This window comes from Xenopus tropicalis, chromosome 2 (assembly GCF_000004195.4).
Source record: "Xenopus tropicalis strain Nigerian chromosome 2, UCB_Xtro_10.0, whole genome shotgun sequence".
NCBI classification, from domain to species: domain Eukaryota; kingdom Metazoa; phylum Chordata; class Amphibia; order Anura; family Pipidae; genus Xenopus; species Xenopus tropicalis.
This window is the reverse complement of record NC_030678.2, coordinates 38,382,719-38,408,224: the sequence shown is the minus strand read 5'-3', so window position 1 is coordinate 38,408,224 and position 25,506 is coordinate 38,382,719. Positions and strand designations below refer to the sequence as shown.

Sequence of the window (25,506 nt, the reverse complement as noted above, 5' to 3'; positions counted from 1 at the left end):
TAAAGTATACCGATAAATTGAGTAGAATTAAATTTTTGGTGACTTGCCCCTTCCATACAGAGTGGGTAGGGGCAGATTTATTATTTATTATTTATAAGTCCGAATGGGTACGATTACAAAAAATTCTTATTTTTTCTATTTTTGCATATTTTTCACAATATTTTCCTTAATTTCTGCAACTTTTTTTGTGGTTTGCGCTATTTGTGAAACAAAATCGCATTTGTCGCAAGGACTACAAAAGTTTCGGATTCATTCAAGCTTCGGTATCGTGACTTTCTTTTGACGAGGTTGGAGCTGCAGAGTGTCATTGATTCCTATGGGAGACTTTCCTTGGGCCAGGTTGGAGCTGCAGAGTGCCATTGAGCCCTATGGGAGACTTTCCTTGGGCCAGGTTGGAGCTGCAGAGTGCCATTGAGCCCTATGGGAGACTTTCCTTGGGCCAGGTTGGAGCTGCAGAGTGCCATTGAGCCCTATGGGAGACTTTCCCTTGGGCCAGGTTGGAGCTGCAGAGTGCCATTGAGCCCTATGGGAGACTTTCCTTGGGCCAGGTTGGAGCTGCAGAGTGCCATTGAGCCCTATGGGAGACTTTCCTTGGGCCAGGTTGGAGCTGCAGAGTGCCATTGAGCCCTATGGGAGACTTTCCTTGGGCCGGGTTGGAGCTGCAGAGTGCCATTGAGTCCTATGGGAGACTTTCCTTGGGCCGGGTTGGAGCTGCAGAGTGCCATTGAGCCCTATGGGAGACTTTCCTTGGGCCGGGTTGGAGCTGCAGAGTGCCATTGAGCCCTATGGGAGACTTTCCTTGGGCCGGGTTGGAGCTGCAGAGTGCCATTAAGCCCTATGGGAGACTTTCCTTGGGCCAGGTTGGAGCTGCAGAGTGCCATTGAGCCCTATGGGAGACTTTCCTTGGGCCGGGTTGGAGCTGCAGAGTGCCATTGAGCCCTATGGGAGACTTTCCTTGGGCCAGGTTGGAGCTGCAGAGTGCCATTAAGCCCTATGGGAGACTTTCCTTGGGCCGGGTTGGGGGAGCTGCAGAGTGCCATTGAGCCCTATGGGAGACTTTCCTTGGGCCGGGTTGGAGCTGCAGAGTGCCATTGAGCCCTATGGGAGACTTTCCTTGGGCCAGGTTGGAGCTGCAGAGTGCCATTGAAGCCCTATGGGAGACTTTCCTTGGGCCGGGTTGGAGCTGCAGAGTGCCATTGAGCCCTATGGGAGACTTTCCTTGGGCCGGGTTGGAGCTGCAGAGTGCCATTGAGCCCTATGGGAGACTTTCCTTGGGCCGGGTTGGAGCTGCAGAGTGCCATTGAGCCCTATGGGAGACTTTCCTTGGGCCGGGTTGGAGCTGCAGGGTGCCATTGAGTCCTATGGGAGGCTTCCAAAATCATGCACAGAAGGATCAAAGTCAGAAAATTTTTTGCGCCATTTACGGTTGTTCGGATATGAAAATTTCGTAACTTTTGGATCGTACGAAGATATTTTCGTACAACCACAATCTGAATTTTCATGCAATTAACGCACATCAGAAATTATCGTTATTAATACGAGTTTTTGCCAATCCTACTTAGAAACATCTGAAATTCGGACTTTGATAAAACAGCCCCCAAAAGTAAAATTAACATATTTATTATTACAGGTATGGGATCCCTTATCTGGAAACCTGTTATCCAAAAAGTTCAGAATTACAAAAAGACCATCTCCCATAGATGCCATTATAAGCAAATAATTTTAATTTTTAAAAATGATTTCCTTTGTCTCTCTAATAATAAAACAGAACCTTGTACTTGATCCCAACAAAGATATAATTAATCCTTATTGGAGGAAAAACAATCCTATTGGCTTTATTCAATATTTAAATGGTTTTTAACAGACTTAAGCTATGGAGATCTAAATTACGGAAAGATCCCTTATCCGGAAAACCCCAGGTCCTGAGCATTCTGGATAACAGGTCCCATACCTGTGTTTTATTGCTATTAATATTTAACATTATCTGCAAGTATTCATAGATACTGTTTATAATATGTATTAGAGGTAACTAATAAGCACTGTTTGCTCTAGGCATTTTTAACCACAAAACCCTGGACTTGGTGTTATGGAATGCACTCAATGTCTTACTTTCTCATGCTAAGTCTTCCTTTTGCTGTTGAAAGATGGTTTTTATTGCTTGTGTCTTGACCCGTGCCTGCATTGTCTGACATCCTGACCTTGGCCTTGGCTGATCTAAAACACTATGGTATCATATAGCACAAGAACTACACTGTCAGTTTCTTCTCACAGTCTATTACTTTTGTATCTGTCACAGCTTCCTTATGCTCCAATTCCTAAACATTCCTGAACAATCAGATATATTACTTCACCCATCTAAACTGCATCTGCCTTTGAGTCAAACAAGTTGTCATAGTAATATAATGTTAGCTATCCTACTTGTGCATACGATATTTTAAAAAAGAGCCAAATAAATGTTGTCCAGTCTGCACAGCAAAGCCAAATATCAATATTAAAATATTCTATTCCCACAACCAAGGCATCATATAAATGTTTATCTGTGAATAAGGCTTAATTACACTATACTGTATGGGGCACATTTACTAACCCACGAACGGGCCGAATGCGTCCGATTGCGTTTTTTTCGTAATGATCGGTAATTTTGCGATTTTTTTCGGCGTCTTTACGATTTTTGTGTAAAAACGCGAGTTTTTCGGCGTCTTTACGTTTTTTGCGTAAAAACGCGAGTTTTTCGCCGTCTTTACGAAAGTTGCGCAAAGTCGCGATTTTTTCGTAGCGTTAAAACTTGCGCGAAACGTCGCGCCTTTTAAGTTTTAACGCTACGAAAAAGGCGCGACTTTGCGCGCAAGTGTAAACGCTACGAAAAAATCGCGACTTTGCGCAACTTTCGTAAAGACGCCGAAAAACTTGCGTTTTTACGCAAAAATCGTAAAGACGCCGAAAAAATCGCAAAAAATACGAAAAAGTCGCAAAATGTTCGTTTCCAATCGGAATTTTTCCAATTCGGATTCGAAATCGTGTCTTAGTAAATCAGCCCCTATGTGTTTAAAACTTTCATGCTTGTAAATACTTTTTTAATAGACTTGTCAAATTCACTGGGTCATTTGGACTCTATTTCTTAAAACCAAATGTACATAAAATGATATAAACAACAAAAGATATTACTTCTGTAAGGTCTGGACATGTTGTACAATGTATGAAACTACTGGGATTTCAAAGGCTTTTACGTACAACTTACACCTTATACACCTTATATATTTTAAATTAACTGTTATTAGGACATATAAGCCTTATATGTCCTAATGACACCCGGGTCGTGTTTCTGAACCAGTGATTCGGGGCGACATCTTCTCTATTTTTTCACTTTAAATCAGAGTGTGTATGTGTTTTCTGGTTCAAAATGTTGTTCTTTCACTGGTACACAACCCTCCATCCATCTAGTAATAAACTGAAGCTCAGTCAAATTGCTTCATATATTCTTATCTTCACTATAACCTAATTTTCCATGTTTCCATTTGGATTTGTGCCCAATCCTTGGAACTCCCTTTACAGATGGATGGACTCTCTTATCTTATGTTTGCAGTGTTTGTAATTAAACTGCAATATAGAGGATCTCTGCATTCTGCTAATAAATGGTCTATTATTGATTAACATGTACGTGACTAAACCTTATATATTTGTGTAATCTTAAATAAAGCCATTTTGTATGATAAAAATAACTATTGCTATAGTAATAATTTGTCAATCTGGATATAAGTCTCCAATTTACTAATAGGGGCCTTTTATAATATATTTCAAGATTATGGGTGCTTTTTATATATAAAACATATTTTTGGTAACACTAAAGACACTTTAGGGAATCCTGTCCAATATTTCTTGATACCAGCTATTTATAAAGCAACATAGACTACAATGTTAGTGGTTGTTCGGAAAAATAATATTTATTATAAAATGTACAGTACATCGATTTAATAATATAAACACAGTTTTGCGTAAAGTCTTTTAAAGACCAATAATTTATAAAATGAGACATCGATAGACTGACTTTGTGTCTCATGACAAGATAACTAATATATATAAAACATATGCATTAAGCACCAGTTAAGGGATCTTTATCGATTTGTATATCAACAGGTTTATCAAAGTCCAGTTCAGAGGTGTGATAGAAATGGTACATGATGAAATATCAGCTCCAAGGTATATGTTTGTACATAAAAGAGTTACTAAAACAGCAGTGCTATCATACAGAAAGGTGTTTTACCCTTTTGTATCTAAAGGGCTTTAAATGCATTGAAAGTAATGCTTTTATAGCCCTCTTTAGAACGCCAAAGGGTTCACGTTATAATAGTTAAGGGAAAGTTATTACATTATACAAGTTAAACAAAAATTGCTGCAGCATGTTTGTGGAATTAATACTTCTTTGGTAGTAAGGTGCAAAAAAAGGCAACAATACATTGTATTACTCACTAACCATAACAAGATGGGCCTGGTTTTTGCTACCTTTGGCTTTATCTGGATTTCATCGTCCTTACTAATTAATGTAGACTCTTTATTTCAGTTGTGGATAGGGTATTAATATCACCAAGCAGCTCTCAGAATCACTTCATCACCGTGACTGAGAGACACCTCTGAGATTTATCAAAACCATTTACAAATAAGTCAGTATCATTTGCACTTGTGTGGCAGTCGTCCTGGGCATTTACCGGTAAAATGATATCTCCTAATACACATGTATGTAAGTTGTCTTTGTATCAGCCCCTAGTATATTTTTAGCTGTGCATTTGTAGTATCCTGTATCTCTTTTTGAAGAGTGTTGAATAACCAGTGTCCCCTGAGGATGAAGGAACTTGTTTCCATATAAACGGGATTGAGCCACTGCAGTCAAAACAGATTTATCAGGTAATTCCCATGTGATTTCTGGCTTTGGGATGCCAATTGACATGCAGTTTAACTGGACAGAACTTCCAGGTCTTGCATAAGTAACAGGAGCAGGACTAGTGGTAATGCGTGGAGGATAAGCAATGACGATCACAGGAACATTCATTGTTGATGAGCCATATTGTGTGGTTGCTTTGCATACATAACTTCCTCTGTCATACACAGATGTATCACGCACGACAAGGGTACCATTCTGTAACAAGGAAACACGACCCCTAGTTTGTGGACCATCAAGAATCACACCATTAGGCAGTGTCCATGAAATCTGTGTCTGGGACTCTCCATGTGTTGAACAATGAAGTTGTAATGTCTCACCATTAATTATGCTGATTAAATTATTGTAATTATTCTTCATTTGTGGTTTACGGCCGATCTGTAAAGTAATCAATTTATCTGCAAATCCAGCAATATTTATAGCCCTGCACCGATAGGTTCCAGCATCAGATACAGCGATGGACCCAATGAGCAAGGCACCATCATTCCTATGGTATAATCTGTGAAGCTGTTTACCATTGTGAACTTCAGTTCCATTTGGAAGAAACCATATTCTCTCAGGCACTGGAATTCCTCTGGATGAACAATTTAAGCTTACTGATTGTCCCTCACCCACAACAATATTTTCATTCTCAGTATTGAATTTAGGTTTTTCTGTTGGATCAGTAACCATCAGATGTACGACTAATCTTGCCTCCCCACCTTCATTGCGACCTATGCAAGTTAACTGTACTGAATCAGTTTTCCTTAAAACTTTGATGTCAAGTGTACCATTACGGTGTACGGTAATTCTGTTTCCATAGTAAGGAGCAGGAAGTATCACTCCTTCAGGAAATGCCCACATGACCCGCGGTGTTGGGACTCCTTCAGCTTTGCAGTCTAGCATAAGTCGAGAATCTCTCATTGCTAATTGTTTTATAGTGGTTATTTGATTAGAGAAGCCATTTATTGTTGGTGGCAAAACCTTAACTTGGATTTGCACAATCTTTTTGTCTTCTCCACCAGTATTCTGTGCTATACAAGTATAGTTTCCACTATCAGATCTTTGTGCTTTTTGAATCAGAAGAGATCCATCTCTGTAAATTTGATATTTGTCTGACAAAGAAGGGATGGGTCTATTTGAAGGGGAGAGCCAGATGATCTTGGGAACAGGTTCTCCTTTTGCTTCGCATGAAACTGTGACTACATCTCCGTAAGGCACATGTATTATAGAGTGGGTTTTATTCTTAATAACTGCTTTTTCTGCTACTACCTTAACGCTAACACGCATCTCATCTTGTCCGATTTGGTTTATAGCATAACATGTATAGTCCCCTTCTTCCTTCAATCCTACTTCATTAAAATATAAGGTTCCATTATTAAATACAACATATCTTCTTGTCCTGGTGCCACTGTCGTCTGACTGCATAATGTTATTGATCATGCTTCCATCGGGAAGGCTCCAAGAAATCTCAGGGTTAGGGACACCGGTAGCTATACAATCGACCTTTAAATCTCCTCCATACATTACTTTGTGGTCCACCTCATTTTTATACTGAATTTTAGCAGGTTTCATCATCACATTTACTTTGAGAACCACATAATCATCTCCAAGTTTGTTCCGAGCCATGCACAAATAGTCTCCGGCATCTTTTTCAGTAACTGAATAAATGAGAAGCGTTCCATTGGAGTAAGTTTTGATTCTGGAGTCAAAGCTGTTTCAGAAAAAAAATAAAGAACAATTAGATGTGTCATCTTTACTGGGATCATTATTTACAGTGCCATTCAAGGTGACATTAGTTATTAAGTTAACAAATGCCAAGGAACTTTTTGTGTTTTACTAATCCATGAGTTTCTGATCAGTGTTTCTTCTTATTTAATATCTTCTTTTACTTCTTGTCTAGCTTCTCCCCCAAATATCAACTTAATAGGAAACTATACAAATAAAAAAAATATATAATTATCTGGTTCTCAAAAAATATTAACTCTAGTTCTCTAATATCCCACTGAATTTGGATTGACTCTATAGAAAACCCAATAATTCATTTTTTTTTTTGCAATCCTTGTAAAAACTTTAAAATGCACAAGGCCTTTGGCCATAATGGTCCCTTTTACCTTTATACTCCTGTATACACTGTACTAAGCGTACCCTAATGGAGTTTTCTTCTGTAGGAACATTTGCCATCGACATCTATAAAAAAAGCCCGATTTCCTTCTCAGCTTAAACAAAGCTCTCCAGTTTTCAGAATCCATATCACACAAACACAATGGAAGGAACCTTTCAGAATACCAAACTGATGTCATCCCATAAATGATAAATGTATCAAGCAACTTTTTCCTAACTATAAACAGGTATCACCTCCTTTTAAGCATCGCTGGAATGTAATTTTTTCCATCTGTCTCTTAACATTTGACTACTTTTTTTAAATAAGAAAAGCATTCATAATGGCAAAGCGCATTACAGCACATGGTCAGAGTTTAAAGACGAAAGGTTTCCTTTGACATAAATGGGATTGTGCACTACTAAATGGGAATAACCACATTGTCCCTACTTTTTTCCTCCTCTATCCTTTTTTCCTTTACTGCACTAGTAACCATATACAAGAAAATGTACTTGTTAGACTACGTGGATGAGTTTTTGTTTATCTGACACAATATTTCTTATATTTTACCTGAAGAATGAATCCACCACTCGTTTAGAGGGAAGTCTCCACAGTATCCTTGGCCATGGATCACCAGCTGCACTGCAGTCCAGGCGCAGAGTGCTTCCATATGTGACATCTGTTTTTTGGGGTGAACTTGCAGTGATCTTGGCATTACTTGCTAACTTTTTTACATCAAGCATAATTGTCCTTCTGGCAGCTCCGACGATGTTTGTGGCAACACACTCATATTTTCCGGTATCTTTCTGTGATAAGCTTCTTATATACAGTGTTCCATTTGGAAAAACAAACACATTTCCATTTACAAATTGGGATGTCCGGACCTGGGTTCCATCAAAAAGAACCCAACGTATACTTGGAGATGGAGCACCTTTTGCAGAACAATGGATATAAACACTGTGACCATGGGGAAGGGTAATGTTCTCTTGCTTTTCCTGTTTAATAATTGGAGGCAAGGCAGCAATATGAAGCCTTACTGTCAGACTGTCAGCTCCTGCCACATTACTGGCAACACATTTGAAAATTCCTCTGTCAGTAAAAGTTGTTTCCTTAATTATCAATGTTCCATTTTCATGAAGCATAATACGACTCTCTGTAGCTGATACAGTCCGTATTATTTTTCTGTCAGGGAATATCCAAGAAATGTGTACAGATGGAACACCACTAGCAGGACAGTCCATTGAAATTGTATCTCCAATGTACACTGTAACATCCTTATAACGAGATCCTAATATTCGAGGCTGTTGGACAACCACAGTCAGGGTCACATACATCTTGTCGATGCCATGCTGGTTCTGTGCAGTACACACATACTGTCCATGGTCCTGCAGCTGAAGTTTCTGAATGCTAAGAGTTCCATTTTCCAAGACCTCATATCGTTGCATCCTTGTGTTTTTTGACATTACTGCCCCTGCAATAACAATTCATCGATTAATAAAAAATATAAACTCTCCTAAAACTATCATTGCTTCCTCTTTATACTGCCTGTTTAAACATAACTGTAGTTATGAAGATGGTGACACATCTTTGATGTAGTTATTATTTAATGTATACTTTGGCTGAAAGTTGTGTTGGCAAAAAAGGGAGTTGTATAAAATGGTGCACTTGTTCCTAACTAGAAAGAAATATGAAGCTACTCAGGGCACAAGAAACATTCTTTAACCCTACTTCATTAAAATATAATGTCTGTATAATATAAATGTAATATAAAATATGTCTTTGTGGCTTGTATATCAGATTATAATAATTAATCACTGACATCTATCTATCATCTATCTATCTATCTATCTATCATCTATCATCTATCATCTATCTATCTATCTATCTATCTATCTATCTATCTATCTATCATCTATCTATCTATCTATCTATCTATCATCTATCTATCATCTATCTATCTATCTATCTATCTATCTATCTATCTATCTATCTATCTATCATCTATCTATATCTCTAGCACAAGAAGTACACATCACAACCTACAGTATGTGTTAACACTTTATGTTTGGAACCATTGAGCATATATTTTTGATGCTCTGATTTTCATTCTATCACAGCTAGAGTACTAAAGCTGGTCATACAACTTAAGACCCAGTGTTGCCAAACAAGTGGATATCTGTTAAATTTGGCCACCCACGTGCTGGTGAATACAACTTGAGACCCATTAATTTAGCGATGTTGCGAAACAAGTGGATATCTGTTCAATTTGGCCGCCCATGTGCTAGCAAATTCTGTATTGTTGCTAATATAACCACTCTCTCTACATGCAGCTTTGTGTTGGTGTCTTGGTCGGATGGCTATTTTGAAAGACAGCTCAAATACATACATTGTCTAGGGCAGGCAATAGGAGCACACAAAACTATATTTGTATCAAAAGCTGACTTCTGCATGAGGTAAGACTTTTTGCTAAGAGGGGGATATTAAAATCTAACTTGATATTCAGAATCAGTGCAAAATTTCTAATGGTTTATATTTAGAAAATGTCACATTTCCACGAGATGAAGATCATATTACATATTCAGGAAAGTTCCCCTTATGATAAAAATGTATTTAGATTACTACATTCCTATCTGTATCTTTGAAGAACCCTACAAGGTTCAGTTAAAGGTAAACTAAGGCCCAATACAAAATGTTTAATTTGAATTAAGCCTTTACACAAACAGCAACCCTATACATCTTGTTACAGACTTCAGGAAGATACACATATGTACCCTTCATTGGTCCCCTTTACAAGAGGTAAACTCAACATAAACAAGTGGGTGGGCACCATGGTGGAACCCAGAAGTTTGTTGGAAAAGAAATAATCTGCTGGACATGGCACAAAACACAAATGCCTTAGTAATGCTGCTAAACTTAGCAAACTATTAGATGTTCTTTGTTTTTGCTAGAAAGTGCTATTGTTAACATGCTATTGTTATATTAGTGAATGATGCTCCTGAACTAAAGCTTTTTTGTTTTTCATATATGCAAGTGTGCACCCCTTAGTGTTCACTTACTAAAGCACTGGGTAATGCTGGGTAATGCCGGGGAATGCTGCTCTCTGCTCTGACCTCCAGATCAAAAATCCTGGCACTGGTGCAGAGAGCAGCATCAGGAGATGCAACCAATCTCTGGTAAAACTGGTACATGATGAGCAAGTTAGGGGCATATAAGGAATGGTGGGAGGACACCTATGGGCCTCCCCTTTGTCCCTTTTGGATAGATCTCTGCCTCACACATGCAGCACTCTATCCGAGGGGCAAGCTGCAGGTCTGTTTCAGAGCGTGGAGGAGTGCAGCAGGTCACATGATGCAGGACGCAGTTTGCAAAGTACAAAATAATGACCATTTGCATGCTTTTTTGTGCCTTGCACAATATGTCCTGCATTGTAAATAACTCCAAATTTGTGCATGATCTTATACCTTTTACATATATGTGACAAAAAATAAAGTAAAATCTTAATTCATTACCAGTGGCGACTTTTGTCCAGGTAATGGAAGGCTTAGGATCACCAAAGGTTTCACATGGTATAACAGCATCCGTTTCAAAAGGCACAGATAATGACTGTAGCCCAGTGGTTGTAATCCGTGGCTTGATTCCTTGAGGTCTTTGAGTTACTGAAGACTGTATTTCATTGAGATTTGTCAGTTTAGCTCCTTCGACAATTGATGGTTTGTTGTTTATGTGATTAAAGTACCTGTTTAGCTGAATAGTTGAGCTGGATTTGGGTGTTTGAGTATGTACAATATAAGGAGTAGTCAGCTGCATTTGTTTTTGTGTTGCAGGCTTGGTTACAGGTATCACTGGCAAAGGTGCAACCGTGGCTTTAATTATGGCACTTGATATTGTTGTCTTTGCAGCTGATACATAAGTGTTTTTTTTATTTGCACTGTCTGGAACCAAATTGGTAGGTATAGGAGGTTTAAGTGTAGCAGTAAATATGATGGGCTTAGTCCTGTTAAAACGATAATGGAATCTTGGATTTAAGTAATATGGATTTCCTTGATAAGGAATTCTTGCAACTATGTCTTTACCATTATTATTGAGAGTATTTCCTGCAGGTCTATAATAGGGCGATATGCGTTGCCCTAGATTAAATCGACTTGGAGTCATTGGTTTTGGTCTAAATAGTGGTACAACTGTTGTAGTTGTTGTGGATGGTTTTGTTGTTAACTGTTGAGAAGGAAATGTTTTTTTCTCTTGATTGCTTTGTGCTGTATATGCTGTAATCTCTGGCTTGTTTGTCATCACAAATGGTTGGTTTGTAACAAAGTAACGTAATGGTCCTTGGGTGCCAAAATAAGGTGGTCTCTTGGTTCCACGAACAGGACCATGATGAACTGGAGGGTTCACATTATTTTGATTAATAGGTAGTCGTGACTGATGTAATTTTGTATTATATAAAACGCTGTTATTTGACATTGCCACATAATTGTCCTTAAATCGTCCTTGTATTTGTGGAAAAAGCATTTTGTTTTGAATGTGTGGAAGCTGGTCCAGTTCATTTTGCCTGGAAGATGGGGTGCTTGTTTGTGCTATTTTTACTTTTGATGGTGCTGTTGGAACTATGATTTCATGATATTTGGTCCTTGTAGAAGCTGTAGCTTGGGTTGTAGGCAAATGTAAGTGAGCAGTAGGAATGAAAACCTTCTCTGTAAATGGCCTAAACTTAATTTGAGAGCTTTGAGTAGTCATTGGATATGGCTTAGTGGTACTTTCCCTATTTCCTTTGTATGAATATACTGTTTTCCTTTCGGTTTTTGAAGGGAATGTGGCTGAATCTTTTCTTTCTTTCGTTTCAGGCCTCAAAGTAGTATGTCCAACTGTGGTTTCTACAGGTATTTTAGTGGTAGACACAGGGGAATCAGTGACCAAAGGCATAGATTCAGGATATGGACTGCTCTGAACATTGTCTAAATATTGAAAGATATGTTCTGTTATACCGGCAGTAGTTGTTATTTTTAAAGGTTCCTCTGTAACAGTTAATGGGTACAACTCAGATTCAGACTGAATTCCTGTAGTTGACTCAATTGAGTTGGCATATGGAACAGTAGTTGTATATTTTGAAAACTTAGATGGCTTTGTAGTTACATGCAAGGTATTGGACTTTGTAATATGACTGGTGCTGACTGCATCGTTTTTCCCAACCAATGTTGAGGTCTGGACATTTTGTATAGTATTGGAATCTGTGTTAACAATGGGATGTAAGGTATTTACATTGTTTACATGCTCATGTTCACCTACCCTTTGGGTCTGGACTATTTGTAGTGTTGTTATAGGGGTGGGAATGGGCAATCCAATTATTTTAGTATTAGATGCAGGTGTAGAAGATGGAACAGCACTGGTGTAAACATTTTTAAACTCAGTAGGTCTTATGTGATCATTAGTGACGACCTGTTCTTTTGTTGGTGGTGCAACTGGCTTTTGAGGAAAATAATCTAAGACTGGTTGTACTGTTGGAACAATCTGATTCTGACGTAATTTGTACCGATTTGGACGTTTTCTTCTCCCATTTGGTCGACGTCTATGGATATTAATATTTCCATTTGTACTTATTGTTGTAGTTGTACTTATTTTTGTAGTTGTACTTGTTAGATAATTTGTTCTAATTGTTGACCCCTGAACTGTGGGAGTCACCATGTTTTTCTTAGGCACTGCATTAATAATAGTATTTGGGATCATTGTAGTCTTCAGTCGACTGTCTGTTTTTGGTTTTCCTGTAGATGTAGTCACTGTAGTAGGTTCAGCTTTATAATTATTCTTATGTCCCCGGGAAATGGAACTTTTACTACTCATTTTGGGGAAAATAGTGTCTGTGTTTCCAGCATAGTCCTCTGTGTAATTTACTTCAATTACATTTTCACCAGCAGACTGAGTGGTAATTGGAATTAATGTTTGAGTAGGAACCAAAGCATAGATATTCAACTGGTCATCAGAGGGAGTGGGGGAAATAGCATTAGATATAGAAGTCACAGGGGTGGACTGAATTTCTCTGTTGATTGTGGGAAGAATATCATTGTCTTCTTTCCATAAAATAAAGTTTTCTGTAGTAAGGCTATCATCACTTTCAGCATTCGGAGGCTGAGACGGTTCTTCTGGAAAATATGTGTCACTACTTTTTATTGTTGTAGATTTTTCCACACCAGGCAGCAATGGGGCCACTGTTATTCCAGAAGCAGTAGAAAGTTCTTTAACATCATCAGTTCCCACGCTAAGCATTTCCATAGTACTGCTTTCTAAATCTGCTTCCGAATTATTCTCACTTTCAAACACTGTTTTTTCATTTGATTGCTCCTCAACATAACTGTCGGTTGTTACACTGTCTACTATATATTCATTTTCAATAGTCTGGATATATGTTGTTGGGGCACTACTGTGAATTTCATTCCCTTCTAGAATTACATTTTCATCTTCATTTGTTGAATAAGTAAAACCTTCTGCTTCAGAGTTCTCAATAGTTGTCAGATCTGTGTTTGGAGTGGAAGACTCTGTTTTACATGTTTTGCTTTCTGATAGCACAGTTTCGCTGTCATTATCTGTTTCTTCACTGATTACAGTTACAATTCTGTCATTAGGGGATACTGTGACATCAGAGATTCCTTGTGCTATTGTTGGGGAAGAAGTTATATGTAATAATTCTTCTTCATCTGCGGATGTTTCTTCTACATAAGGTTCTGATTCTTTTGCAGGTGGAGGCATAGCAATAGACGAAGGGGGTGTAGGTTTATGCCGTAATGCAGAAGTGGGAGTGGCTTGTGTGGCAAGTGGAAATTCTGTTGTTCTTTGAAGATTTTTCCCTCTAACCTTTGCTAGAATATTGGCCCATTGTTGTGGATCAATCTGTTTATTCCCCATATTAATTCTCCTTCTTGATTCAAACTTCCTTCGACCTTCGGCAATATTGCTCCCTTTTGATCTTTCTGTACCTTTCCAAGGTTTCATTTTCCTTCTGTCCTTTCTGTTTTGTTTAACACGAACTTTAGTTGAAGCTGAACCAATTTTCTTTACCGGTCTTGCACCATTTTTGACGTTATATTTACCTGACTCTTCTTGAGTATCCTTTTCCCCTGAGCCACCATCATCATCTATCACATTATACTTGGGCTTTGTTGGAACTTCAAAAGAAGGCTGTTTTTTAGTTTTTATTATTTGATAAGGTTTTTCAGATACTTTTCTGTTTATTTCTACTTGAACGCTGTAGTGGTCTGTCCCATGCTGATTAATACCTATGCATCTGTACAAGCCACTGTCACTAAGTTTGGCATTTATAATTGCTAATGAACCATTATTTAAAAGATATAGACCTGTATTATTTACTGATGCATCAATAATTTTATTATTAGGCAAAATCCAGTTCACATCAGCATCTGGATTCCCCACTACATTGCAAGCCAAGGCTATGGGATCCCCTACATTCCTTGTAAGAACATGAATATGATTCTCAGCTACATCACTTGATGATGACTGCACTGTGACTCTAAATAGCTGCATATCCACTTCATGCTTTACTCGAGCAATGCAATAATACAATCCAGAATCTGGGAAATCTGCTTCTTTTATAACTAACTGTCCACTGGGAGAAACGGAAAATCTGCTTTCTGGGCTATTGTATGGTGCTTTGAGTATTGTTCCATCTGGAAGACTCCATTCAATCGAGGGGATTTCAGATGACTTTACATGGCAGTTCAGCTGACAGAGAGTTCCTTTAACTGCAGTGCATGATGTCTTCACTTTTTCATTTTTCTCAATCAACACCCAATTATTCTGAGTATACTGTATCTCCTTTGTGTGTATAGACTCTGCAAATTGTGTAGAAAAAGATAAAGTGACTTTCTTAGCAGTACTCATCTTTCTATTTAACTGGATGTTGACAGTTGTTTGCATTATCCAAGATGGATCTGATGATATTAGAGCTTTAACACCTGTATAATAATATGAGTCATGGTCTACATTCTGTCTGTATCTGTAAGTCATTTTGGGACTGTCATTAAACTGTAATTCCCTTTCCAGCTTTACAGGTACTTCGCTATAATAGGCTATAAGCTTCCATAATTTTTCATAGTTTTCTCGATTCATTGGGCATTCAAAATCAAGACTAAATGTGGCATTGATATCAATTTCCTCTGGATGATGTTGATTCCAAGTAATTTTGCTGAAGTCTGCTGGCTTTATCATGTCACAGTCCAAATTTACTTTGTTCCCATGCTCGTCAGTCATATTTAATATGACTTTCCCTAGCAGGTTATGATAAGACTCTGCTGCTGGTGGATCATTCCCATTCTCTTCTTCTGTGTAGGCATAACTACTGTTGTCTCGAAGTGCTGAGTATATCACAGGTCTAGAACAGTAAGCATCTTTCAGACTCTGGATTTCCCGATTTTGCAGATGCTTTGGAGAAGAGCATGTAGGGCACAGCTGCCCATTTTCATATGATCTGTCTTTCTTACATTTAAGAATGCCTGTAGGAGCAAAAAAACAATTTGTTAAAATTAACCAGGATGGAAACAATGAACAACATATGACTATGAAGATTTTCATTTATCCAGGTCATGGTATATTTAGTATAAATAAATCTATAGCAACTGGACTTGTTAAATAATCATTGAAGACATTTCACTACTCATCTGAGTAGCTCAGAACCTCAGTTGAAAGCCTTCAATGATTACTTAAAGGAACAGTAACACCAAAAAATGAAAGTGTATAAAAGTAACTAAAATATAATGTGCTGCTGCCCTGCACTGGTAAAAGTTGTGTGTTTACTTCAGAAAGTCTACTATAATTTATATAAATAAGCTGCTATGTAGCCATGGAGGCAGCCATTCAAAGGAGAAAAGGCACAGGCACATAGCAGATAACAGATAAAACACCATTGTATTCTACAGAGCTTATCTGTTATCTGCTATGTAACCTGTGCCTTTTCCCTTTTTTTCCAGCTTGAATGGCTGCCCCCGTGGCTACACAGCAGCTTATTATATACATTATAGTAGTGTTACTGTAGCAAACACACCAGTGTTACCAGTGCAGGGCAACAGTGCATTACTGTTCCTTTAACAAGTCCAGTTGCTTTAGATTTATTTATTCTAGATATTGAACAACATAGTTAAGGAGCTAAATTAAATATATTAAAATATGTATCTAGGCACACCAACAGTAAAGTAAGAAAAACATAACACTACTTCCTAGTTCATTTACTGTGGGCATCCCTTGAATAATAAGCCACCGGCAACAAATTGTTTTAAAGCTAAACGGATGCATTTTGGCAACAAAGCATTAAGGCAAACATGCAATTTGCAGTTTTAGCAATTAGAAACAGCAAATACAGAATATACACTTGGCTAATCATGAAAAAGCTCAGACAAGCAAAGAGAAATTGAACTGTTAATGCCAACTGCAGTATTTCTCCTGTCTTTTAATTATAATTCTAAACTTAAGTTCATTTTTGATTAAAGAGTGAATTTGAAAGCAATTATTTACTGAAAGACTGTGAACATTTGAAGCTTTATTTCCTAAATCTTTCCATGTTTACACAAGTATACTCAACAGCCCACTGTGTTCAGGTGTTTGTTTATTCACCTCCCATTCTCAACTACAGTAGTGAAGACTTCTAGACAAAAGGGCAATTATTAAGCAAATGTTGCACAGTTTCAATACTAAAAGACTTCTCCAGTTGTGAAATGACTCTGCTGTACTAGAACACTTATGTAAAACTTGTTCTCCGCTAAATTCAAATAATTGCTGTCTACCTGACAATACTAGTAGTTGTCTTTTTCAGTAATTAATAGGCATGACATGGTACAATGATGTGGTCCTCGTCCCGACAGCCTGTATCCTGTCAATGTGATTTGATCATTTGGATATTGGGCCAAACAATTGGATCAATACGATATCGCTCACCTCAAGATAGCCATATTGGTGAAAGATCTGCTTATTTGGCAACCTTGACAAATGAGCAGATTTTCACATGTATGGCTACCTTTACAATATAATTTTGGGAAAAATAATTGGAAAACATACATGGAGAACTGTTTCACTTCTGTGCACTATATACTCTTCAGTGATCTTTTATGTTTGGTTTTTAAAGGCATTACTGTCTGTTGTATGTCCACCAAATAGGATTGTACTTAGTAATACTATGCATTGGTACATCCACTTCCCCTGTCAATGAAAGATAAGAAGGGAAAGTTTGAAATGTATATTTTTGTGGGCTACTAAATGATGCCAAATTATTAGCACTTAACACACTTTTCATATGAGACAACGGCTTGTATTGTTTTTCATAGACTTTTGCTTATATAATAGATAATATTTACCATCTGTTTGCTCAGTCCAGTCAAGTAACCACTTGATGTTACAATCACAGACCCATGGGTTACCATGAAGGTAGAGATTTTCCAGTAATGGCATTGTTTTTATCATGTCTGCAGGCAGTGACTGAATCATGTTTTCTGATAAATAAAGGTGTTTTAACGTAGACTGTCGGAAATAACCTAAGAAATTGAAGGTGCAAAATGTGTTGGCATGTAGCTGTTGAAGCAAGTTTCCTTCTAAATGAAGAAGTCTTAAAGACATTAAACCATTGAACGCATTGGGGTGTATGAATTCAATTTGGTTATGGTCAATGTGCAGCCTTGTTAAGCCCAAAAGACCATGGAGGGTGTGACTGGTAATCGTTTTCAGCTTGTTGTAGCTCATTTTGAACACCTAAGGGAAAACAAAATATAGAAAAACATATTTTTTACATTTGAAAACACAGTGGCACAGAACAATTATAAGGCTATTGATTCCAGCTGACTAATTATATTGCCAGAGAAAGATAGTATTACAATTATACACAAATGAATACACCGTTGACACTTCAACTGCATATGACATAATTACCCTGAATTAAGGAAAAACAGATGTTCCTTTATTTAAACAAATTTGCAAACTGTGAATAATTGTAATATTAGGTATTCATTTTATATCACAGTACAGAAAGTAGAGTCTTTTTGGGTTGTACATGCACCATTGTCCCAATGCATTATTAGGACTCTGGCACACGTGGAGATTAGTCGCCCGCGACAAATCTCCCTGTTTGCGGGCGACTAATCTCCCTGAGTTGCCATCAGTTGCCATCCCACCGGCGAACATGTAAGTTGCCGGTGGGATGGCACACGCGGTGGCGCGATTTCGGCAAATCGGCGAAAATGCCTCACGAGGCGACCTCGGCGATTTGCCGAAATCACCTGCACAGCGTGTACCATCCCACCGGCGACTTACATGTTCGCCGGTGGGATGGTAGTTCGGGGAGATTAGTCACCCGTGACAAGGGAGATTTGTTGCGGGCGACTAATCTCCCCGTGTGCCAGAGCCCTTAGAAACTGTCCAGCAGCAGATTTTCATTCATTTCTCTTATACTTTCATCATACCTCCACAATATCCCAAGATATGAATACAAAGGTACAAAGAATACACCAGGAACCCTAAAACTTAACATACTCATATGATAAGCAAACAAACTAAACTAAAATGTTATTGGGACTATTTTAATAAATGTCAGTCTTAATTTACTGCATAGTATTCTCTATTCGTTTTCAAGTAAACACTACTTAGTTTAACATATGGCTTAATAATAAAGCTATTCTGTACTGTAACATTTTAGTCTAATTTATTTATTTGCAAAGACAAGCCTTAACAAAAGTTATATTTCATTGGAAGCCCTGACTGTGAAATACCATTGACTTTCTCAACCACATTGTTCAAACACAAGGTCAAATGCAGATACGTTGTACACAATGATCCACCTTGTGTGCACGGAGCATTCCATTCATCTGAGAGTCAGCACAGTGGGATATCTGCCTGGTCTAAGCCTTTTTTAAGGGCAATTCTCTTTCAGAAAACTGCAACCAAATGCAAAATATTTGTGCTATCTACAATATTGTAGATATCGATTTCTTAGTTCATCCACTTGTACAGAAATACTTTATTTTGTAATAAATATAAGTAGATATCACTTGATAAAAGCCCTAGAACTGAGCCGAAATGTTGAAATGATGTGGTTATAAGAAATTAAGTCCTATTTGTAAGTCCATGATGTAGACTAGTGATGAGCGAATCTGTCCTGTTTCACCTCGCCATAAAATTTGCGAAACGGCAAGGAAATCCGCGAAAAGCATTTGTCGCTCGATTTTTTTGTCACTCGCGTCTTTTTTGTCGCCCATGTTTTTTTGACACGACCATGCCCAATTTTGATGTGAGCGCCCTTTTTTACGTGGCCATGCCCGATTTGACGCGCGACAAAAAAAATTCTACGCAACGAATTTACCCGCGGTGAATGTTCACGGAAGTTTCGCGAAACAATTCAGTAAAATGTAAAAGCAGTGAAATGCATTATGCACAAAAATAGTGTAAAATGAGGGAAAACTTAGAATTAGGGGATTGAGATCTTCCGGGATTGGGTCTGCTTCACTACAGCTGTCTATTTATCCCCTTATATAATTCCTATTCCAGTTACTTACTTACTGACTGACTTACTTAATCACTTGCAGCTCAAGCAATAGTAAATCTGCCCCTAAATGTCATCCTACAGTTGTAGCTTTAATTTATAAAGGGGTTGAGGCAACAAAAATATGCAGGATCATTCTACCATGCATGGAGATGCATAAAACTACAAACTTTCAGTAAGTGATATTTGTTATCCCATACATTCACAAACAAATACTAGGTTGGTAAAGTCAAATACAACTTCATTTATATTTAACCTTACTGAAAAAATTGTTAATTTCCATATTACACATGAAGGAATGGCATTTTGTATTAGCATCATATTAATTCATAATGAAGAAGCTAACTTTATCCATGCTTTTGGCTCAAATGGCTCACTTTGTACATAATTTCCATGGATATAAATATAAATGCTGAGATTCAGGAGTGCACAATATGAGCTACAGGACATTTTCTTAATTAAGAAAAGAAAATAATAAAACAGCAATGTGTTGGAATGTATTATTCAGAATTTACCTGTAAAGAAACCAGATCTCTAAAAGCACCGTTGGGAACATTGCGGACATCATTACTATGGATCAAAAGTAACTCTAGTTTTGATAATCCTGCGAATGAATCCTCCCCAATAGATTGGATACTGTTGAATCTGCAGAAAAAAATAGAACTCATAAGAAGCTTTGTTTTCTGGATATGGGATCTTTCCATAATGTGGATCAACATACTTTAAGTCTACTAAAAATCATTTAAACATTATATAAACCCAGTAGGATTGTTTTGCCTCCAGTATGGATTCATGCAGCTTAGTTAGGTTCAAGTACGGGTATGGAACCTCTTATCCAGAATACTTGGAACCTGAGGTTTTCCAGATAAGAGGTCTTTCTATAATTCTGATCTCCTAGCGTACATCTGCTAAAAAATTATTTAAACATTAAATAAACCCAATAGGATTGTTTTGGCTCCAACAATTATTAATTATATCTTAGTTGGGATCAAGTTCAAGGTACTGTTTTATTATTACAGAGAAAAAGGAAATCAGTTTTAAAATGTGAATTACTTGATTAAAATGGAGTCTATTGGAGATGGCCTTTCTGTAATTCGGAACTTTCTGGATAATGGGTTTCTGGATTAGGGGATTAACTGTACAAAGTACTGCTTTATTAGTACTGAGAAAAATGAAACAATTTGTAGAAATTTGCATTATTTGATTACAAACGACTCTACAGGAGATGGCCTTCCCATATTTCATAGCCGTCTGGTTAATGGGTTTCTGGATAACAGATGCCATACCTATACAGTAGTACCACTTATTTATTCCTGCTCCATACCATCAATTTTTATTCATTTCTTATTTGCCGGTTTTTCCATTACTTACTAAGCCTTCCACTTCTTGGCCATATTTTGAATTTAGAAGCCCTTAGTCACCATATTCCTACATAAGCATACATGGAAAATCTGTAATAATGAGTAATAATGGTTAGCTTTGTTTATTGTCCGAGATCTGGGTCATGTTCTTTTGGGAATTTATCTCTGAGTTTCATAAACTTATCATAATTACTCAGATGAATAAAATCTGTGTAGAAAATGTAATTTTCACTTGATAATGACATACTGTCTAAGACACCAAGAGACTAAATGGGATAAATCATTGACTAATTGTTTAACAACCACTGAATCCAGCCTAAAACAGCAGGACACAATTTTCCTAGCAGTGGAATAATAGGTGACACCGGTTTTATTTTGACAAGTGCAGGCAAATTTTCATGCAGATTAAAGTTTTATTCATAAACACACACGGGTAATCATTCAAAGGTGCATGAAAAACGGCCAAATTCAACATCTGCTCAGTATCAAAGAGCGTAATTTGTGACTATGTAAAGGATATGAACTGAAAATGAAATTTAGATACAAACCCCAAATTGATTCTTTCCACATGTTTTGGTATTCGCGATGGCACTGCCGCTAAGGAGCGGAAGGTACAATGGACCTCGGAGTTGACGTAGCAGGCACATGGATGTGGGCACGAGAGAGCATTCTGTGGCACAAATATAATAACCGCAAGGATGAGCCATAAATGAATCCCGTTGTACATTTTGCTCAGTTTTTTTTTCCCTTGAGTTCCTGAGTGAGGAAATAAAAAAAAAGTTCAAATGTATATTTAGTACATAGTAGCTGACATTATTTTAACATTTAAATGCATTCCGAACAACTGAATAATTAACATCACTTAAAACGTTGTTAATGTATAAATAGAGGAATATGTTTGGGTGCAGGTGACGGAATATATAAATTAACAAGGCATTGCAATCACCAAGTCCAACCAAATGGCTTTAATTAAACAAAAATAAAGTGGCCTGATTGGTGTCGTGAAATGTTTATATACTATATATATAGCCCAATAATAACAAACTTCCCGTAGCCTTGTAATGGCTTGGAGGGATCCTGTAATACAGATCTATAACTTCACTTATTCATACTGAGGGAGCTTACAGAGATTAGCAGCATGCCGCATAATGACCACAGGCATACATCATAGGGCTCATTTATAAAAAAAAAATATTTTATCCACATTGCAGCTTTTTGTTCTGAATTCCTGACTCTTTGGGGCACATTTACCAAATCACGAACGAGCATATTTTCGCCGATTTGTACGGGCGTCCGTACGATTTTTCCATACGCTGCACGAACGCTTGCACGAAAAAATCGGAAAGGCTTTACCGCTGTTTACAATTGTACGGTACGAAAATTTTGTGACTTTCGGATCGCCAATATGATATTATCGTGGCTAATACGATTTTTTCGGAAGCATTTTCGTGATATTTGCAATCTTCAGAAATTTTCCTTTCCAATCATAATTTTTCCCATTTGGGATTCGAACTCGTGATTTGCTAAATCTGCCCCCTTGCGTTTATTTGTGATTATCTGTGAATGCCACTTGGCTTCAATAACAGCAATATAATACAGTTCACTTTGCGCAATTCAGCTGCAGTTATGGATGAAGCCTTTTCTTTTGTGTCCTTGTGCTCAGTTGATCAGAGCAGGCTCTAAGTTTGTTTATGTGCTCACTGCAAGCTGATGTTCAATTTGTACCCATTTTAGCACATTGCACTTGCAATCTTAAATAAGCCCCTCTAGTTTATTCCCATGCAAGGAACTGAATTGCATAAAATGGAAAAGGCAGTTAAGGTGGCCATACACGGGCCGACTATAGCTGCCGATATCGGTCCCTTGGACCGATTCGGCAGCTAATCGGCCCGTGTATGGGGAGAGCAGAGCGGCCTGGCCGACCGATATCTGGCCTGAAATTGGCCAGATCTCGATCGGCCAGGTTAGAAAATCTGGTCGGATCGGGGACCGCATCGGCTCCTTGATGCGGTCCCCGATCCGACTGCCCCATTGCCGCCCACATAATCCGATCGTTTGGCCCCAGGGCCAAACGATCGGATTATTATTTTTTTTACCTAAATGGTCCCCGATATCGCCCACCCGTAGGTGGGGATATCGGGGGAAGATCCGCTCGCTTGGCGACATCGCCAAGCGAGCGGATCTGCTCGTGTATGGCCACCTTTAGGCTCGTAGATAACAGAAGGCAACACTTATGTTAGATGACTTGTACTCATTGAAGCAAAAACAAACTTGGTGGGGTATTAGCACCACTGCACCACTGACACTTTCTCTCTACATATTTAAAAACATGTCTACAAAGAATTTCACTTCTGTTCACCTCTTTTCAAAACCATCAGCAATGCTGTTCCTTTATGCCACCCCAGCACTCCCAGGTTGCATGTTGGCACAGTGTTTGAGCAGGGGCAGTGGGTTGTGCCTACATGCACAGGCACGAGTATGTAGAAATGATTCCAGGCTGTAATCCCCAAGTTCATTGTTTTAAAAAAGACGTGTAATTTCATTATCTGCAAGTGTATCAGCGTCACCTTTAAGCATATGCAGATAATAAAACTGCAGCACTTACTGCAACCCCTGGGCTTGGCTGGAATCTATAGCTTTGCACCAGATGGAGTGCCAGAGGTAACACCACCTTATGGACATATATAAATTATTTTGCATGCGAAAACAAAGTCAACAGCTGTACCTCCTAGCAACTCTAACATTATTATATACAACAATGGGGAGATAAAAAACCTATATTACATGTCATTACATATGCCAATTGTATTTAATATTCAAGAACCTCTTTCATCTGTTTGGCAAGCATGGGAACTGTTACATGGATTCAGTCCAGATCTTGATATGGGATAGATTACATGGAACTGCAGCTGCATAGTGTTATATTAATGTCTATGGTCTATAAGAATCATTTTGAATGACACAGCTATGCTATTAAGTGTAGTAGAGCTAGAGAGATTTGTAATAAAAGCCTTGAATTGGGCAAACCATTAATGGTAAATACGAGTTATATAATTATATATATATATTTATATATATTTAAGAACTCTTTCACTTTGAGAAAGGCTATTGCTCTAGCTAAAACGTCAGTCTCCACTAATAAATGACCTAAGTGTTTCTACGTAAAACCTGCAAATGTGGACCTTTCTTTCCTGGTGGATTTGTTTAAGAACTTTAATATAGATTTTAGTATTCTAGTTGTACATTCCCAAGTTCCATCTTCAAATGGAATTCTTCACTATTGACTCTAACATTTTCTAGTTTGCCTCTATGGAAACAGATGAAGTGATTTTCCTGGAATGAAAGTGTGCAACCTGTGGAGGCCCCAGACAGCTGCAATGGAGGTAAAAAGAGTGTAACAATATAACAATATAAGCCACTCTGTGATCTTGGCAAACTGAAATGGGAGATAGTGGAATTTGTTACTCCATACTGCATTTAGGGTGTGTTTACTCTCTGTTGACTCAATATTCAAAGTAGCCATGAGAGCTTCTATAAGTGGCTATCATGTACAACACCAGTTGACAGCACTAAAGAATATCCTTCTGCCCACCAGATAATCCTAACATTAGGAATGAATACTTTCAAATGAAAGCACAACTGTATGAAGAGTCCTGGCTTCTGCATCAGATTAGTACCACATGTACTTGTTATGTAAGAGGGGCCCTAAATACATGGCAAAGTGTGCTTGAGTCTTTCAGCACTTGCTAATATAATTGGCCATTTAAGAGGATAAATCAGCAGGAGGAGCAAACTTGATTTAGACATTTGATGCAGATGAACTGAAAGTACATCTGGGTCATTTCCACCAATGCTCAATGAGCATCTGCCGTTTTTAGCATTCTCACCAATGACCCCCTACTTTACAGCTGCTTCCTTGCAATGTGACATTATGCTGAATGTAGCAACAAAGGTGTATCCAGTACAAGGTGCAAAAAGCACTTTGCCCTAAGCATTAAATAAATGTAGATGCAACAGGTCAATATGAAGCAAACATTGTACCCATTAACACATCAAGCTCTTGCCCATTTCCAAAAGTCTTTCCCCCTCGAGCTTTGTACCCATAGGCAATCTTGACTTCACCTTCAAATGGTAAACTGGTAAGGAACACCAAAATTAATGCCCACACTGCCTTTATGTTGCCCCTCACCCAACAGCATAGGGCAAATCTATGCTTTACGTACTGCTGATGCACAGATTTCCATCAAGAAGTAGGCTTAATGGAAAGAGTGCCAATTACATTTTCAGCTAAACTCAAAAGTCTATAATCATACTTTTGAATTCATAATTTTAAGATTTTTTCCTAATTTTGTTGATGTATTATATGAGTAAGAATCCTTTAAATGTAAAATTCTGCCATAGACATAAATAAAATAAGTACAGGTATGAGACCCATTATCCAGAAACCCGTTATCCAGAAAGTTTTTAATTATGGAAAGGCCATCTGCCATAGACTCCATTTTAATCAAATTGACATTTTTAAAACATATTTCCCTTTTCTCTGTAATAATAAAACAGTACCTGTACTTGATCCCAACTAAGATATAATTAATCCTTATTGGAGCCAAAA

The 25,506-nt window shown here is 37.9% G+C and overlaps 1 protein-coding gene across 1 annotated transcript in view; it reads right to left on the bottom strand.

Annotated features, from left to right (window-relative positions):
* Positions 1–3,919: 3,919 nt before the first annotated feature.
* mxra5 (matrix-remodelling associated 5) overlaps positions 3,920–25,506 on the bottom strand; it is a 37,361-nt gene continuing 15,774 nt past the window's right edge. The window contains exons 2-7 of the mRNA XM_002941005.5: positions 21,446–21,653; positions 20,052–20,181; positions 17,363–17,753; positions 10,523–15,511; positions 7,584–8,484; positions 3,920–6,626 (exon numbers count right to left, since the gene is read on the bottom strand). Of these exons, the coding sequence (XP_002941051.4) occupies positions 4,721–6,626; positions 7,584–8,484; positions 10,523–15,511; positions 17,363–17,753; positions 20,052–20,181; positions 21,446–21,653 (8,525 nt within the window). The 3' untranslated portion in view covers positions 3,920–4,720. The remainder of the gene's footprint in view (positions 6,627–7,583; positions 8,485–10,522; positions 15,512–17,362; positions 17,754–20,051; positions 20,182–21,445; positions 21,654–25,506) is intronic.